At 37.7% G+C, this 19,226-nt stretch overlaps 2 protein-coding genes across 3 annotated transcripts; both read left to right on the forward strand.

Moving 5' to 3' along the window:
- The first annotated feature begins 753 nt into the window (after positions 1-753).
- LOC117407170 (high-affinity choline transporter 1-like) lies at positions 754-12,637 on the forward strand. Its single transcript, XM_034922718.2, has 9 exons — positions 754-914; positions 1,801-2,003; positions 2,862-2,975; positions 3,889-4,044; positions 4,700-4,848; positions 5,927-6,070; positions 7,689-7,842; positions 9,478-9,695; positions 10,943-12,637. Exons 2-9 carry the CDS (start codon positions 1,820-1,822, stop codon positions 11,483-11,485), a joined length of 1,662 nt encoding a protein of 553 aa, XP_034778609.1. The 5' UTR covers positions 754-914; positions 1,801-1,819; the 3' UTR covers positions 11,486-12,637.
- Positions 12,638-14,635: 1,998 nt separating this feature from the next.
- On the forward strand, positions 14,636-18,108 carry LOC131737860 (V-set and transmembrane domain-containing protein 5-like). Of its 2 annotated transcripts, XM_059029642.1 has the most exons (4): positions 14,636-14,770; positions 16,172-16,498; positions 17,056-17,202; positions 17,637-18,108. In XM_059029642.1, exons 1-4 carry the CDS (start codon positions 14,695-14,697, stop codon positions 17,666-17,668), a joined length of 582 nt encoding a protein of 193 aa, XP_058885625.1. In that variant the 5' UTR covers positions 14,636-14,694; the 3' UTR covers positions 17,669-18,108. The 2 variants fall into 2 exon arrangements, with proteins under 2 accessions (XP_058885625.1, XP_058885624.1); XM_059029641.1 differs by lacking the exon at positions 17,637-18,108 and having other exon boundaries at positions 17,056-17,268.
- Positions 18,109-19,226: the final 1,118 nt, after the last annotated feature.

The raw sequence follows: 19,226 nt of genomic DNA on the forward strand, positions 1-19,226 counted from the left end.
TCTTATTTGAGTTACAACCGAGCATGCAAATGACAATAATAAGCTCTTGTTACACAGGAACACAACAACAATAAAGGTTAATCAAACAAACTGCAAAAATAAACTGAAAAGCTGACAGTGTCTGGTTTCTGTTACAGTAAAGCACTGATAGGTAAACACATTATAAAGTAAATTATAAACAGTAACAGAAGAATCACAAGCAACACATTATGTTGTCACACTATAGATTAAACTTACGTATAATAACATCACCTCTCCTACACCTAGTCACCCACAATTACTTCCTTTTGGCTTGACTTTGCCAGTGGACATCTTTATTAGCCCAGGGTAGGGCTACCTTTGCTGTCAGGCTAATAATTCAACTGCTTTACAGTTTTCACTTTGGAACCCCACCTCTTACCACAAAACCCTGGAATCATAGTGTGAGACAAGACAAACAGGTACAAGACTCACATCTGATCTTAAATATGCATGTTGTTAAAGAATGCTTATCCTACAAACACCTTCCTTCCATACACAGACCTTTACACTACCTAGTGTTGTTATTATGTTTGGGATAACCTCAATCTTTTTAAAAATAGAGGATTTTTTTTTTACAGTGTAAATAGTAATACTGAAAGTATAACATTCTTTTACAAATGTTTTAATTAAGCAAATTATTAGTTCAATTAAGGGTTTAGTTAAGTAATTGAGAGATCAGTTGGAATGAAAACCAGAAGACAGGGGTCCCCAGGACCAGGGTTGGGAAGCCCTGCCTTAAATGCTTTTCAAGTCTTACTGGAACAACCGGTACTTGAATGGAATGTGGTGATCAAGTCCTGCACTGTCTTATTGGTTTCAGAGGGTCTCATCCATTTGTACTTGAGTGCGTACACGCGAATTGCGCAAATTAATAGAAGTACAAGCTGCTGCAGGTAAGAACGTTATTTTATTTGTTTTGGGTGTGACGTTTTCATAGATTTTTTTAAATGAAAAAAAAAAAAACATTTTGTTATTACTTATTAGGAGTGGTGTAGTCGTAAATCTGAAACGTACCAGAAAGCCAATTCAAATATAGATTTTTCACAAATAAATTATACGAATTTCACGTTCTATTTGTTTTATTTTCTGCATTTTAAAAAATATATATTTTATATTAATATAATAAAGGTCAAGGATGAGAACTTTGGTAGAATGTTGTGTTCCTGAACACTTCTATCCGCTCACAGAGAAGCTAAAGCCTTCACTTCTTCAGCGTCACAAGGCTGTACTTTTCTCTCATCACACTCGCTGCCCATGCGGCATGTTGTTTGTCTGGAGTGCACTGACTGATGAAACGTAATGACGAAAATCCTTAACCCCACTCCTGGCTCGGCTTGGCTCGCAGCCGGATTTATATGTCTTGTGAGGCTAGAGTTTCACGGTTTGGTTCTCGCTCTTCTCGACAAATAGACAGTTGAGAACCACCCGTACCCGTACCGTATATGCCAGTGGAAAAGGGGTACAAGTGACCCAATCAGTGAGACTTATGAATCTCCCTGGTTAGCAGGGTTTTGTGGGTAAACATATTCATGTTCAGCTATTGAATTGAACAAAGAGCATTCCCAAAATGTACAATAAAACCTGTGTTAAAACAAGTTTACTTGTGTTACAACAATGTCAATATAACTTATGAAGCACTTGGTAGTCCTTTTATTATTCCCATGGTGACAACCATTAACATTCATGATGTCTGTTATCTCTATTTTAATTTTTATTCTTTTTAAATCTCCTCTCAGAACTTGCTGTCATTTAAACAAAATGATTTGTCTTCATTTGTAGGGAGTCTCTGTATTTGAAGATGGCTGTCAACATCCCTGGTCTGATCGCTGTAATTGTGTTTTATATACTCATTCTGGCAACTGGCATTTGGGCTTCAAGAAAAGCCAAGAAAGAAGAGAAGAAATGCACGGGAAACAAAAGCGAGGTGTCCATGGTTGGGGGCCGAAACATGAATCTCTGGGTTGGGATTTTCACTGTGACCGGTAGGGTTTGTTTTGTTTACTACTAATCTATTTAAAATGTGCTTCTGTCTGCCAGTCAGATTCAAAACAGAGTGGTCACTATCCTAGACACATTTTAAACACTATCCTAAAGACTTTACAATTGTATTCAGTCAGCCTAATGTGGTACAGGTGTCAAAGTACCCTCTTCTGTCCTTGACTGTTGCTGGTGTAAACTGTCTGGTGGGTAACACCCTCAGTGAAATGCAACAATAAAATTCATTCTTCTGTAGTTGCTTTGCAAGCAAAGCCCTAAGCTGCATTCAGCAGTGCTAATTCTATATGAAAGAGCAGCTGACTATATCCAGTTTCCATGACATATTTATTGTTTTTCATTCACAAATATGTAGGTGTTGCAATTCTATTTTTTGATGTTTATTCATGTAAGCTAATGAAATAATTTTTACAGTGCTAAAGCTATAAATTACAAAACAATTACATTGCATAATTTGTATATACCAATTGCAGATGTAATTCTAGGTGGTAACTCCTACAACAACAGATCAATTGATTCACAGACCTATGGATGATCTGAATGCCACTTACTGGCAGTTTTGTTTTTAGGGAAATGGTATTAACTGCTGTTTAGATCATCAAATTGGACCATCTGTATCTGCTATCACCTGTAGCACATAGAATTCAGTATTGAAATTGGGCCTATGCTCATATACTGGAGGTAATATGTTGAAGCCTTGTAGAAAGTGGCACAATTGTAAAAATTGGCTTACGGGTGATCTGTTTGTCTTTCTGTAAATAAAATAAACTGGAAAACCCATACTGTCTGAGTTAGCAAATATTCTCTTAACCCACACCTTAATATTCGGTCTCTTTATTTTTCAGCAACGTGGGTTGGAGGAGGTTACATCATGGGAACTGCAGAACTAGTTTATGATCCATCAAAGGGCCTACTTTGGGTTCATGGACTAGTTGCATTTGCATTTAACCTGTTTTTTGGTGAGATCCATTGGATATCTAGCCGCTTCCTTTTAAATATATCCTAATGCGCAGGAAGTTTATTTTTTATTTTTTTTGTTTTATTGGTTCAGCTGGAAAAGTTTTTCAACCCAGTTTACAATACCCAGTAGCACCAACTTGACTTGACATACCTGAAACGTGTAACTTGCAGAAATATAGATTTTGTAATGTTTCACAAGGAGTCTATAGCCCCTTTCACACTGGCGTGCTCTACCTGGGTCGGACCTTACCCAGATTGTGACCCGTTGTCATGCAGGTCAGCTATGCGATTTCACACTGCTTTTTGAAGAAGCAGGGTCAACCTGGGTGACAGAAGCGAGTGAATCGACGTACACATGGCCCTAAATGTTTCTTAGAGCAAATGTTTCTTCATCCCTGCTGCAATCTGGGTCATGGTGTGTTTCAATCAACAAAAATATGGCTGTTCTGTCTCGCTCGACCCGGGTCAAAGCATGTCAACCCAGGTACGTGGTTTCACACTACGCGGGATTGTGACCCAGGTAGCCAGAACCCAGGTTGGCATCCGGGCAGGAGCGCCAGTGTGAAATGGACCTATGCTAACAATGTGTGTATTACTCACTTTACATTACTGTTTGATTACATTACAACACCAAATTAACTAATTAGAGGATAACTTAACATTTAATGTGTACATTTGTAAATCCGTTGTGAATGTCCAGTTTCTGTCCCCTTCTTTGATTTGTAATTTTTTAAACTTTCAGCTAAGTTGAATATTCATCTGGATTTTGAATATTAAAACATGAAAAATCTGTGTCCATTCCAGTACTAGAAAATACAAACTTTAATTTAATAATTGGTAAGTTTCAATAGGATGTTTGGGATTCATAACTTTCTTTCTTTTCCTTTTTTTTATTTTATTTTTCTCCACCAGGTGGATTTTTCTTTGCCAAACCAATGAGAGACAATAACTATGTAACAATGATAGATCCATTCCAGCTCAGATATGGAAATGCATGGACAGTTATGCTTTGCATTCCTGCAATACTGTCAGAAGTATTCTGGTCAGCCTGCACTCTTGCGGCTTTAGGTACAGTAAAGGCATTTAATTTCACATTTATTGTATTGTATCTTCAAACCACCATTCAAGTGTGCATGTTTCTCAATCGCTGTGGTCATTTGTTGTATTTAGTTACTTGATAACGGTATAATAAATATAGTCTTGTGTTTAGCCATTTTCAAATAATAGGACCTGAATAATGATATTTATCCAGGCACGGGGTCGAGTAAGGTATTGGAAAGCATGTTCCAAGGGCAAAATTAAGACCTGAGTGCCACATTCAAACTTGTGTCCAGCTTAACTTTCTGTATCTTTCTTTCTTTCTTCCTTCCCCACAATCTGTATGTCAGTGATGTTCATTCCAGTATCAGGGAATGAATATCCATAGCTACAGATGGTGAAGGTTCCTGTAAGTCTGTCCCTCTTAAGTATTTAGCATCTCTAAAGAACTGCTTTTGTAGTGATTTGGTTAGGATATTCTTGGGACAGAAGTGTCAGAATCCCAGAGATTTATGGAGGTTCATGTTTATACAAATTTAAAATGTGCATGCTTACATAAGGTTGATCTGTCATGGCTTTTTTTTCTCTTTGATTGATGGCAGCTTTGGGAGGATGCATGGTATTGGTATAATTGTTTTACAGTAGACATCCAACTATTTGAAACCACTCTGTGTTTATTTTCTAGGCGGAACAATGAATGTAATACTGGGTATTGCACCCTATCAGTCAATCCTAATCTCTGCTAGTGTGGCTATACTTTATACATTAATGGGGGGCCTGTACTCTGTAGCCTACACAGATGTTATCCAGCTCTTCTTGATAGTTGTCAGCCTGGTAAGTACTGATCGCACTTCATTTTGTAACTTGTAAGGTGGTACTCCATAGAATTCTGACACTGAAAATCTACTAACAATTAAATGGTCAACTACAAACATTCCACCAGTAGTAAACCGCATACTGTGTTTAAAAGAAAGAAATGGAATAACAGGGTTAGAAACTCGCTCTAGTCCCACACCCAGTCCTGGGTTTCTGAACTATCCTCAATTTAAGTGTATTATTTAAATGATCACGCGCCATGAGTTTGAGCAATTGGATCTGTATCAGATAATTGTTCTCCCCTATAGCTGCATGACAACCTACAGGTGTGGAGGAGACCTATTCATGCTGTGATAGATGCGATCAGTTGAGAGCAGATTTGGTGTTTCTGAATTTCTAACCATGAATAATGTGAACTGGTTTTTTTCCCCTGGGGAGAGAGAAACCAAATGGTGCCGTGAATTTTAGTGTTTACTTCTCTACCCCAAGTTCTAATCTTATAATGCTAATACAAATTCAACAATGAACAGCAGTGTATGCTGAAATTGGGGATTAGTAATATTATTATTATTATTTGTTTATTTAGCAGACGCCTTTATCTAAGGCGACTTACAGAGACTAGAGAGTGTGAACTATGCATCAGCTGAAGAGTCACTTACAATTACGTCTCACCTGAAAGACAGAGCACAAGGAGGTTAAGTGACTTGCTCAGGGTCACACAATGAGTCAGTGGCTGAGGTGGGATTTGAACCGGGGACCTCCTGGTTACAAGCCTTTTTCTTTAGCCACTGGACCACAAAGCATTGTACTATTTTCATTTTCATTTAATTGGTACATTGAACTTGTTTGTTTGGGTTAAACTATACTGTCGGTACATGGTGCCCTTGGCAACTGGTCAGTGAAAAAATATGACATCAAAACTCCTTGGTGGGGCTGTAACTTGCACAGTAGCACACAATGGTCAACTGTTGCTTCTGCTTTGATTAAGATTCTTGTACAGTGCACGCTGCCATCAAGTGCCTTATTGTTATAATTGCAGCTCTCATTGCTCTGTCTGTCCTTAACTATTTTTTCCTTTCCCGTTCTTTAACCACAGTGGCTGTGTGTTCCATTCCTCATGCTAAATCCAGCTTCTACAGACATTGTAAACACTGCTGTTAACAACGTATATCAAGCTCCCTGGCTTGGGAAAATAGACCTGACAGACCTATGGAGATGGCTAGATGACTTTTTTCTTTTGGTAAGGTATCTGTTTGTAATGTCCAGGTATTCATAAATAACTGCACTAAACACAACAATCCTAGTACAATTCATTAAATATTTTGTCAGAAATAAATCTTAAAACAAACATTATCTACCAGTATACCCAAGACCTGGTCCAATTACGTGGTTTGCTGTATTGAGGGGAGTCATTTTCCAAGAAATGTATAGTGCTGAAATAATGACTGTATTGCAGCATGGCCAGTAATTCACGGGGCGAGAGCCAGGGCTGGAGTGAAAGGTTGTTACTTGGAGAGGTAGTTTGAGAAGTGGCCTCAGGGGATAGGATAGGAAAGGAAAGAGGTTTCCGACCGGCAGGAGCCTTCTTGGTCAGAGGAGAGAGAGCAGCCTTGGGAACCAGAAAACACATAAAATAGATAGAGCCCACGACAGGCTCTGCAGAGCGGCAGTCATGTAGGAGGAATAGGCTCTTGTGCTGAAGAACCTGGAAAAGGAATGATAGAATAGGGAGCTGGAAACAGAGCCCAGTCTCAATTTGAGGAGGATAGTGGAGGATTTAGCAGGAGCTGCTAAAGGATAGTGTGTGGTCGGGGGTCCCCTCTGACTCACGCGGTGAGAACCCCCCTCATCGGTGGAGGCGCGGATGGCGGCAGCCATAGAGGTCGGGAAAGTGAGCCTCGTGTACCCCCACAGGTTGGATCCCCTGCTCCCCGCATATCCCTACACCCGTGGGACAAAAAATAGTTCATGTGCCAATGCATACCATTCATGAAAAGGAGGAAAACAAGACATACTAGACAAACAAGATGGATTCATTTTTTTTTGTTTCTGTTTTTTGACAAAAGAATGGGTAGAGTGAAATTATGTGTTTACCTGCTGCACAGGTAAACACATAATTCAAATAGGCCTTTTAAATGCATGCTGTATTTGTAATAAATCTCTGTTAATCGCAGATCAAATGTTGGGCTCCAATTAGGAGGGGAAAACCTCTGGTTTTTCCGGCGGATCAGGTAGCCCCCACTCCAGGCTTGCTAACAATCTTTTGGTGAGCTGAGCTGCAGCCATATCAGAAACAGATGTGTGTATGTGTGATTCTACTGCTGAGGAGGACCAGTGCCCTAGGCTCTTAATTAGATGCTGATTGATGTTGACTTTTGCTAGGAGTAGATTGACAGGGAAAGCAGGGTGGAGCCCCGGATCTCGTCTCCCGAAATCTGCCTATATTATAGGCTGTCACATAGGCATGCATACACAACTTTACAAATCAAAACTGTATTGCAACTTCTAATCTAATGAGCGACCAAACTCACATAGCATATTTAAAATGAATGATACAATGGGTAACCCAAATGTTTAAGTCTGTAGCATTTAGTTGTACTGTAGTGCCCCCTTTTAGTTTGACTGTGAACTTTAAACAGCCATTGTACTATTGGTTAATAGGCAAGTCTAGTCATTTTTAAGTAGAGTAAAACACTTTGTTTACAAAATGACAAACCCTGGCATATATTTGTATACTTGCACTAAAATAATATCTATCTATCTATCTATCTATCTATCTATCTATCTACTTGACAATGCATTTACAGAACACAACTTATGAAATCTACACTAACCACAATTATGAATCTTCTTTTTAGGCTCTTTCTGGCGTTTGCTATCAGTGCTTTTATCAAAGACTTCTGGCAGCATCTTCTTCTGCACAGGCTCAAAAAATGTGCTATGCTGCAGGAGTGTTGTGCTTTTTCTTGGGTTTCCCGTCTGTGCTAATTGGTGCAGTAGCAGCTTCAACAGGTACTGTATGATGCATATGAAATTTGTTTAACATGTCATATCTGCAAGTATTCTTTCTTTGCATCCTGCTTCTTAGAAGTCAGACCATGGAGGTATTTGGAAACACAAGGTTCTGTAAAAAACAAAACCTGTTTACTACTGTTGTCATTCTAAAATAGTAGTTCTGTAATGACAAAGTCTACCCCCAACGCTGTCCTCAAGACCTATTCCAGTCCAGCTATTTGTTCCTAAATTACGTACTGTATTCATTCGAATTTAAGACACAGCACAAATTTCCCACACTCAATTATGATGACAAAAATAAAGCCTCAAAAATAAAGATGCATTTACAAAGATACAACCTCAATTACGCATAATAGAAAACTACGTCTGGAGGCAGTTTGCGGCCATCTCCAGGCACACAGAGCGTTAGTGGTGCGTTGCTTCCCTGTTTTTTCTTTCTTTTTGTTACCTGTGGTATTGCCTGGCATGTCAGTACACCCTCGCTATAACGAACCTGCTGGGGTCTAAGATTTTTGTTCGTTATATCGAGGGGTTCGTTATATCAAAATGACAATCAAAATGAACAATAAACTGTTGGAGTAATTAATAAAATGAGATTGTGAATAAAAGTAGAATTACATGTACCTGTCCGTCTCATGTCTGCAGTATTCTGCCGTTGCTTTATCCTATTAGTTAAAGAATTGAAACGCAGTAGAAAAAGCAAAAATCCAGAATTATTGAAGCTGAACTTTTATTAAAAATCAGTTCGCCATTAATCGTTAATGTGCACCAAATCTTAATCTAACGAATCCCAAACTGATCTTTTATTCCAAATGAACCCCGATGTGAAGAATTCATCAGATCCTCAAGTTTTTTTTTTCTTCATTTAATCAATTTTGCTTTGCAGCATGGTTGCTGAACAAGCCAAAAAAAGTCAAATGATCAATATGGTTTCCAGCTTTGTTGCAACATAAAATGGTTTTTGTTTAGGAGGCATAGTTACACAGCGCACGCTTTTTATTAAGACAAAAGAGTTGACTTCACTGCGGAGGTGGCATCCTGTGCGTACAGGGGCCAGGTTGGTATAATAAAGGGCATTATAGCGAGGGTGTACTGTAATTCCTCTTGCAGTCAGTCGCGTTCCTGTTTGTGTACTCGGCCAGTCATGTCTTTTGTTTGCGATTTTTAATGCGTGCATCACTATAGTCTAATTTAAGACGCAGGCCATTTTTGAGAAGAAAAAGTGCGAAGGAATAGAGTAATTTTGAATTGGGTTACCAAACTAATATATGACTTGAGGCCAGTTTCAGGAACCACTGTTCTAGAAGCTAGAAGCTAAATACGAAAGGAACCTTTATTGCTAAATTGAGATTTTGTTGCTACCTCACCATGTCCCAAGCACTGAATGCTACATTATTAGTTATTAAATCTGTCACTATTGTATATTTTTTTTTTATAACATATCAGGCACTTATATCTGTCATGAAGTATCTGACACTGACTTTTCTGCATAGTACTTCACTGAACTGCTTTACTGTTTATTACAGTAGTTTACTGCATTGAACTGTAGTAATGCAGCATGAATATTACTGCATGGCCTGTAGCAGTAATGCTGTAAGAATATTATTATAATGAATTCCCCTCACATTTCAGACTGGAACCAGACAAGCTATGGTTTACCCTCCCCATATGAGAAAGGGGAGGCTGGTATAATCATGCCCATCGCACTGCAGCACCTGTGCCCTGTCTACATCTCCATCGCTGGGATCGGAGCGATCGCCGCTGTGGTGATGTCATCCATGGACTCCACACTTCTGTCTTCCAGCTCCATGTTCACCCACAACATCTATAAGAAAATCATAAGAAAAAAGGTGAGCCTGGTTAGAAGTTTGGATAGTCGTGGAGTACAGGTTGTGTCATACAATCAGTGGAGCATAGGTTTTGTGTCCTGGCAGTGTACTTGGTGGTCTTTTCAGGGATACCAGAGACACAGCTGACAGAGACTTTTCTCCTCACTGTGCTGCAATAGACCATACTGGTGAGCTCAAGCCAACATCTGCATGGCTAGCCTTTGTCCATCAGAGGCCCACAGCTCGCCACAGCTTGGCCTGGTTGTGGGACCGGAGGATGTTCACTGGTCTTCAGTTTTCCTGAGCTGTTGTGGGGAATTGCTGCAGTCAGGGAATGTAATTGGAGAAAAAGAAGTTTAATAGAGTAGACTGTGAAGATTGCAAAAATATAATGGGCTATAAACTATGCATTCATGAGCAGGTTTTAAGCCAATCAGGAAATGTGGCTAAGGAGTCGAACAATAATGTTAATATATTCCTTTTAAAACCAATATTGATACATTTGAGTTAATCTATTTGCTGTTAGGTTGCATCATTGTTAATAGTATATCTAGAATCCACTATTACCCAAGAAAGTATATTTTGATACTTTACTGCAGCTTGCTGACTGGTTTGAATGCAACATTTCTGTGTAATTTGGTACTTGATAAAAAGGAACAGATGGGCTGATATTTAAGGTATATTTTATGTATTAAACATTTAAGAGTAACTGATACATGCTTTTGTTTTCATAAGAATGTTTTTGCTCAAGTGCGAAGTTGGTAAAAGTTTACAAATTGGCTTTGTTAAAGTCTGTATTGATGGATAGTAAAGTATGATGTTCATTAAATTGTTTTCATTTCATGGTACTCAAGTAATTTGAATATAAGTATTGTGAATATGGCTCTATGGGTCTTTGTTTTTGCAAACTTTACTCTTTAAACCTCTACCCGTATAATAAAGTTTTGTGAATAGACCCCACTGTGCGGCTGGTGTCACAGACTCTGAAGAGCATGAATCTTGGCCTTTAAGTACATATTATCACTTTGAGATGGGCAGCCGTATGTCTCTCACACACAGACTGACGGCACTAATTTTGTATATACAGTTGTAGGTATATGTCACCGACATCATTGTTTATAAATATTTTATTTGTAAAATAACCTGTTCAATGCATTTCTGTGAAGAAGCCAACATAATATCCAGTAGTTTGATTAGGCAATTTTTCTTGAAAAATAAAAGCAACCAAAATAAAACAATTTACTATTTCTTTTGTTTTTCTTCTCCAGGCATCTGACAGAGAACTTGTGTGGGTGATCAGAATTTCTGTGCTTTTCTTTGGAGTTCTTGGCATTTGTCTTGCTATGACAACCTCTTCAGTTTATGGATTGATGTTCATGAGTGAAGAGCTAATATATTGTACCATTTTCCCTCAACTTGTTTCTGTCCTTTTTATCCCAGTGTCAAATGGCTACGGTTCACTTGTGGGATACGTGGTGGGAGTGACATTGAGACTTTTAGGGGGTGATTCATTCTTCAAAATCCCTCCTGTTATTCCCTACCCAGGCTGCACACTGGTAGATGGCGTCTATGTGCAGCTCTTTCCATTCAAAACCTTGACTATGCTGCTTTCTCTGTTCAGTATTATTTCTGTCTCCTATCTCACATCACTGTTGTTTAAACGGGGCCTGTTGCCCGAAAAGTGGGATATTTTTGATATAAGTAAAAATACGGACATTATTCTGAAAGACGTGAAAGAATCAGACAAAGAAACTGAACTATCACCTATTAACAAAGAAGATGATGTTGGGGAAATTGAAAATCAAGCATAAATGGAGTGATGCAGTGGGCTTAATGGTAAATCTCCTAGTGCTGGTCAGTTACTTTTTTTTTTTTTTTTTTGTCAAAAATGACCCAAAGAACCGTCCTCTTAAGGCTGTAATTGTTTCACGGGATGTTCTGAAAAATATCATATGAAGAGTCTGTTTTGGATTCAGTAATTACAATAACGATGTTTGTGAGATGTGATGAAAAATAAAGCATTAATGGACAGAAAGAGTTACATGGGCAATTCCATGATATAGTGACTGTGACCATGAAGAAAAAAGTTTCATATTTAAAAAAAGACATTCATCTCTATTTTTACTAAAGTGTGTATTTATGCATGCTGTGTTTAGTTTCTCGGTTTGTACTTTCTTTACAACCATTTAAAGGTAGTTTAAAAAAAACCAAACCAGACATTCGGTAAATACACCTTTTGTTCTGTAACTAGACTACAGATCGGCTTCTATGTTGTTGCAAATGTACACACCGTTCCAGCTATATATTATGTTTTAATTGTTGGTAAAATACATGGGGTTTCCATGCAAGTGTTTTTTTTTTAACTCGAGACATTTACACAAGAAATGTCTTGTGTAAAATGCTTTTTTGGGTTTCCATTCGCTCAGTTTATTTTACTCAAGTCATGCAAATGAATGGGAAAGGTGGGGGTTGATTTGTAAATTAGCTATTCATAAAGTACTCATGCTGTTTTTGAAGATTACTAGTGACATTTTGTGAACATGTGGTTTCCATGCGCAGAGAACTGGTACACGAGTGAATCTAAGCTGCTGTAATAAAGCAAAATACCCTGTGCCTGCTTGGTTAATAATGTGTTTTAATGCCTTGACCAAATTGTTTTTCAAATGTCAGGTGGGTTGGCTTGTCGTTAGTATTGAATCTGGTTTCAACTAATTTATCTGACGACTCATTAATTAAAAATTTATTCTGAGGTATAAAATGAATCTGACCAACACAGGTATTACAGATATACCATGGCTGAAAACCAACAATACAGCATATAGGGGATCAGGTGATGCTGCGTATACTACCCTGGCTTAGAAACCCTACCCATCTGGACGGCTGACAGCTGCTGAGGAAGCATTCAACACCACGTCGGTCAAGAGTCCAGAGCCCTAACCACTACACACTGCTGCCTAATACTATAACAAATGCATAACACAGTTTGTGGTAAATGGTTTTATACAGAACTGTAAACCCACAAGATATATACAACATGACAGACCAGACACAGCAAAAAACATTAAGGTGAACTACTCCACTGCTAACCATAAAATCGCACATCAGCCACTACTTTCTGCCGTCTTGGAATCCACAGTAACAACATGGGTTTGTTTTAAAGGTTGTTTGCATATTTCAGGCAAAGGCTTGCTTGTAATTCCAGAGGTCACATTCCTCTTAAAACCATAGTGTGGCGTAGTCAAAGTTTATTGGTCAGTAGTTTGCCTCTTTTGGGTGCGCACCCCACTTGCTACATTCAACGTCACAATTGAATAATCCATTTAGTGGAGAAAAAAAAAGAAATTTAATTAACACAGTTTTTAATGGTCTCTGGATCTGTGTTTTATGCAGAAGCTTCAGAAATCTTAAAACACTGTCAATCCACTTAAAATGGAGGGCTTAGGTCGGCCAGGGTGTCCTCGGCTCACCGCGCACCAGCGACCCCTGTAGATTGGCCGGGCACCTGCGGGCCTGCCTGTAAGTTGCCCAGAGTTGCGTTGTCCTCTGACGCTGTAGCGGCCTGCAGTGTGAAAAAGAAGCGGTCGACAGACGACACACGCTTCAGAGGACAGCGTGTGTTTGTCTTCGCCGCTCCCGAGTCAGCGCAGGGGTGGTAGCGGTGAGCTGAGCCTAAAAATAATTGGCTATTCCAAATTGTGAGAAAAAATGATAAAAACAATTGGCGACTACTAAATTAAAAAAAAGAAAAAGTGCAATATATAAATAAAAAAGTGGGAAGTGCAATCGAATTCTTAAACAGAGTGATCAGCCAATACATTCATTAATTTGAAATTCATTTTACAACTTAGTTTAAAAAACTTATGTGCTCAATGTGCTTAGTGCTGCTGGTGCATACGGTACATAGGAAGTGAAAAATGGCTGCCATTTCCACATATAGTTAAAAAAAACAAAACTGAGATTCATTGGTGGGTCATTAAATAGGGCTTCTGATTTTCAGTTTCAACCGATAAAAACACCCCTGTTTGAAACATTATTGTGTGGTAATATATTCTGAGCCATATATTATTCTATTTATATATCTCAAGTATTGGTTCAGCGTCCCATGTTCCTATAATTTAAAACACCACTAACAATTACAACAACTTTAATAGTTTCACTGTTATTAACCACTAGAGGGGCAACAGTTCCAACCAGTACATGGTAAGTGTCATTGGGTACAATTTCAGTTAATGGAAACTCAACTGCCAGCTTTGAGTCCTTAACCTTTTGAAAACCATTTAGGGTTTTATTGTGTGTGCTCAATAAAAAAAAAACAAAAACCTATGACTTTTTTTAAAGATGTATTACTCTTTTATTGATTAGGATACATGTTTAATAATGTATTTTTTTTATAAATAGGCACTTCATACATTTGTCAATTTTGCACAATCTGTATCAATGAACATGTCGTAATTAACAAGAATAAACTTTTAGTGAATGCCTTTTTTATACATTTGTTGAGAAACTTGTGTTCAACTACCCCCATACAACCCCCCCCCCCCCCACATCCCCTACAAATATATATATATATATATACATATGAATTTCTAAGGTCTAGTTTATTAACAATAATACTGTATATTTTTAAAGTATTTATTTAATTGAAAAATGTGGTCAGCAAACATTGCAAACCTTAATTAACAATGTTAAACGAACATACAATGGTATATATATATATATTACATCAATCATATATTTACATTCTAATATATACAAATCAGAAATCAAGAACTGATCTTTTAATGGAGCACATAGGGGTAATTGCATCACTTCCTGGTTTTGATTGACCCGTCCAATTCATATTACATTACTGGGTGTGACACTGGCAGCTGTCCTGCCACTTATTTGCTAGGCATGGTCCCCTCCCACTTGTCAAATGTACAAGAGGAATTCAGAGAAACCTGTTTGGATTAAGACTGTAAAAGCTGCAGGGCGCACTGACAGTAATTTTATATAGGTGTTTGTAGATGGACTGATTCTGATGAGTAAGTGGGAAAAAGACACTTGTGTACCGGTACTGCTGTTCATCCTGTTCATTGTGGACTACTCTTTACAAGGTAAGTGTATATGCTGTTCTGTATACTCTGCTGCATATGCATTCACATGATAGTCTTACCAAACCAGTCCTCTGCTATAGAAGAAAACCTATAAAGTTGCAATCTTGACTGGTGATTGCTGAGTTAAAAAAACAAACAAAAAAAAAACGATGCCTAAACTGAAGACAACCTAACATTACTTGAAGATCAGCTTTAAAGAATCATACATTCTATAAAGTACAGAATTTACAGTAAACTAGAAAAGAAAAAAAAATGCAAGTAGGATGAAATATTGATTAGATGTAGTGCCGTCTGTAACATTTTAAAAAGTATTCTCTATAATTGGCCACACTTTAATTTTGGTGCTGATTCGTGACAAATTAATGGGGATAAAAGTTAAACTATAAAAAAGTAGGTAACAATGAGCAATGAAAAGATGTTTACTTAATTTGTAGATTATTACATTTGAATTACTGCCACCTACCAGTATTTTATAACTGCTATCCTTTCAATAAAACCTGCAGGTCTTCGGAACAAAATTAAATATCATGTGTAAGAAGCTAATGAATAGAACTGTCAGAGTGTATAAATACAGAAACTTCTGTCTACTGAAGTTAAAAGCTTCTTCGCTTTTAATCTTATAAAAACTGTGTGTGCACTGTAATCGGGGTTAATAATTAACCTCTGTGGGATTCACAATATTTAATTCAGCCAATAATCCACTCCCACATGTCCAATTTCACCAAACAGCCTACAGCAAAAACTCAAAGATTCTGTTTTTTTCATCTACTAAAATATAACAGTTTTTTACTGTACTGGTATACTTCAATGATCATAATATGATGCACAACTTGGTACTCCCCTTGTCAATATATTGGTAACCAGCACTGTTTGTTTCACTAAAGTGCAGTACTTTAATATAGAGGTTGTTTGCTTAAAGAGCTAGACTCATGTAAAGAATGTTTTTATTTAGAAACAGTACTCTCCAAGTAAAATACATTTACTATAATAACAATCAAATGTAAAAGGTCCAAAAGGTGCTGTTGGCCTCTTGTTTGTGCAACTGTTAAGGAGTGTATTAGAGAGACCATATCTGTTTAAAATTCCAGCGATGAAACCTATTTACCTATACTGTATTCCAGTGTTACCGTTGACAGGTCAGAAGATTTACATAAAAAAAAAAAAAACACCCATGCTTCTCATTTGCTTGTTTGAAGATTTCCATGTGGTCTGCAAATATTATGTTTCTAACAACAAACAAACATTTGTGACTAAGAATAAGCTGTTGCTAAGGAAAATATTTAAAACAAAGATATATTCAATAAATGAACAGGCATTGTCATACAAGTCTTCAGTCCTATACATCTACGCTGTTTGCTTTTGCAGGTTAATAACAGTGTCTATACTGCTTCTGTTTTGCAGCCCAAGGAGTCACTATAATAATCCCTAACCAGGTTATCAATGCCACAGTGGAGGAAAGTGCTTTGCTCTCTGTTGAATACTTATGCCAAGGGACTCCCACAATCCAGTGGAGCGTTCTGTCAATATGGAAGATCCAAAACATCGTTGTCTGGGAACCAAAAAAACAACCGAACATCTCGGAGTCTTATAAAGACAGACTCTGCACATACAGCAATGGCTCCATACAGATTTTAAACCTGCGTGAAAACGACTCTGGTTACTATGTGGTAACTGTGACAGACCATTTTGGAACAAGCAAAGATGCTGCCATTTTTCTGAAAGTTGATGGTACGTCTGTTTCATTATAAGTTAATAACATAGACTTTTAAACATAAGTCGCATCCCCACTGGAACCTATTTCGCTGAGAGTGTAGATCTCACACTCAGAATATCACTGGCATTCCAAACATTTAACCACAGCAGGTTCTGTATAAACACATTTAAGTACGTTAATATCATAGATTTAATGACTTATAAGTCTAATCAACTTGATTAGAGGTAGCCACGAACACTTATAGACATACAAAATATGCACTATTTCTATGAAGAAAAAAAATCCTTGTAAAACTGAAATTATTGATGTATTTAGTTTGGGTTCAAAAAAGACTTCCAATGGAGGCCAAAGTTGTTTATCTTTTACATTTTTAGGTGAGGGACAAATACGACACTATGGGTAGCCTCCGACTATGTTAGCCTCCAAAGTGCAGATAAATGACAATACACTGAATCCAGCCCTATCTATCTGACTTTCTAATAACAGTATCTGTCAATCATGTGAGAAAGCGTGCATAACAATGGTAGCCATAACCAGTAATAAATAAAACATTTTCTCTTTCTCTCCCTAGTGCACATCTATGAGGATTTACATTTTGTAGCTGTTATCCTTACAGTTCTGGTAGCCATATCAGGATTTTCTATGTTTTTAATTTGGCTGCTGGAAAAATGTGTGCAGATGATTAAGAGGAAGAGATGGAAACAAAAAATAAGAAAAGGTATTTTGTTGTTTTGGTATTTTCAGCTACAAACAGGGAAGATTTGTTTTTGAGAGAGGCATTTAACCAGACACGCATTTTCTTCACCAGTATTGAAAGGTATCCATGGGTTAATGTCCCTGCTGTTTTTGCTGACCTATAACTTGCAAACAACCCCATGGAGATTTTATTGGATGACCTGGATTTTAACAAACTATTCAATTTGTCTGAAGACATTGAAAAAAACTGATAGTCGAATGGTCATTGAATTTAAGTTTCCTTGAGTATTTCAGCCTGCAAAAAAGCACAAGGTACTTCCCCTCCATACCCCTGGGATCAGTGCCTGAAATTTCAGTATTTAATAGTTATGCCCAAGACTGCTTCAAAATTTAAATATTAAACAGTATTATCTGTATTCACTAACATCCTTTTAATGTTTTCTCCATTATTTTCAGAAGCTGAAGAAATAGAGCTGCAGTCTCTTTGATCAAACTGACACACTGTTTGCGTTTTCAAAGTCAGCAATGTTTTTTATTCCTCCAGAAGTGCTTACAAAGACAGATAACATTAATAAAGGGATAGTATTGTGAAAGACAAGAGCTGGAAGAGACAACACACAAGCTGAACTAAAATAGTGGGGCAAAAAGAAGGCTGTTTAACCATGACAGTGCACTGCATTACATCATACTGATTGAGTTCATTTGCCTCAGATGAGAGGAGGGAAGGGTTATTTGTTGGACTTCAGAAAATGACAGAAAGAGAATGAATTACATGCAATTTGAGGACAGCTAATATTCATTAGTGGGTCACTTCCTGTTTCGTTTCTGATCAAGCATGTTTAGTTTCACACTGCTGTTTTGTAAACATGTACACTTCGTTCCTGGTGTGGATATGCTGGATGTTTACATTCTTTATATATATATATATATATATATATATATATATATATAAAAAAATTATTTCACTTACCAAGATATAGCATGTAGAGTTGTCAATACTTTATGCTTGTGATGTTTCATATATAGCTGTGAAGTAAAGCTTTACAGCTATATATGAGTTTGTCTGTTTTGATTTTTTTTACACAACACATTTTTATTGTATGAAATACCTGTTACAATTATTGTATGAAATACCTGTTACAATTAGCTAAATAAAACAAAAGTTGTGTGGAAAAAGAGGAGAAAACAAGAAATGTGGAGCAAAGAAAGACAAGATAAAGAGAGTAATGAGAAAAAGAGAGGGAACAGGGACTATGAATAAGGTCAGGTGCCTGACTGCAATTCAGAATCAGGAATATCAACAAGTGGGGGGACTAGGTGGGGGACTGTGTAATCAGGTAAGCAGTATCAAAGATGGGCATTCAAAATAGAGTTGTACTGGAACGGGACCAGTACACATGAATAGGGAGGCCAAAGCCTGCTTGCTTCAGTTTCTATTCGTTATGTAGGCGATCAAAGTTCGGATCCTGTTCTCACACAGTATTGTTTGCAAAGGAAAGAAAAAAAAAAATAGGGGCATAGATTTTACTGTAGATACAATGCCCATATTGTTTGGATTAAATTCCAAAGGTAAGGTCTGCAGGTGAGTTGGGTAGCAACAAGTAAACTGGGCCACTTTGGTAAATATAAAGTCCCTAACTTGCAAATATTAAAAACAGGGACAGTGGAATCATTGTTGTTTCAAAGGTAAACTGTTTGCATATCAGCTGCTAAAAGCCAACAGCCACTCTAAATACAGGGGTTGGAGAGCCACCAAAGGCAGTTGCACATTAAGTATTTAGTGAGTTTTGGGAATTGAAGTACCTTCAAAAGGAGAACCAGCTTTCAATCAGCGGTAGGTTACCAAGATCAATTTTGTCAACGAACTGCTAATCAACATCCATTGGTTTGTGAGAGTTGGATGACCCACCTTGTAGGGGATGCTTAATGAACAGGACACAAGCCTGGAGGCGGCTGTGGAGCAATGGCAACCCCCAGGCTTAGTATTTCAACAGTTTGGAATATTCTGGTGACCTCTCACACATTGATGCAGGGGCCTTCACCCCT

The sequence above is a fragment of the Acipenser ruthenus genome, chromosome 8, assembly GCF_902713425.1.
Source record: "Acipenser ruthenus chromosome 8, fAciRut3.2 maternal haplotype, whole genome shotgun sequence".
Lineage (NCBI taxonomy): Eukaryota > Metazoa > Chordata > Actinopteri > Acipenseriformes > Acipenseridae > Acipenser > Acipenser ruthenus.

Coding starts and splice junctions, on each gene's coding strand:
- LOC131737860 (XM_059029641.1), top strand. CDS start 14,695: ATGAGTAAGTGGGAAAAAGACACTTGTGTACCGGTACTGCTGTTCATC. Junction 14,771..16,171: donor TGTGGACTACTCTTTACAAG/GTAAGTGTATAT, acceptor TCTGTTTTGCAG/CCCAAGGAGTCACTATAATA. Junction 16,499..17,055: donor CATTTTTCTGAAAGTTGATG/GTACGTCTGTTT, acceptor TTCTCTCCCTAG/TGCACATCTATGAGGATTTA.
- LOC117407170 (XM_034922718.2), top strand. CDS start 1,820: ATGGCTGTCAACATCCCTGGTCTGATCGCTGTAATTGTGTTTTATATA. Junction 2,976..3,888: donor TGCATTTAACCTGTTTTTTG/GTGAGATCCATT, acceptor TTTCTCCACCAG/GTGGATTTTTCTTTGCCAAA. Junction 4,045..4,699: donor CTGCACTCTTGCGGCTTTAG/GTACAGTAAAGG, acceptor TTTATTTTCTAG/GCGGAACAATGAATGTAATA.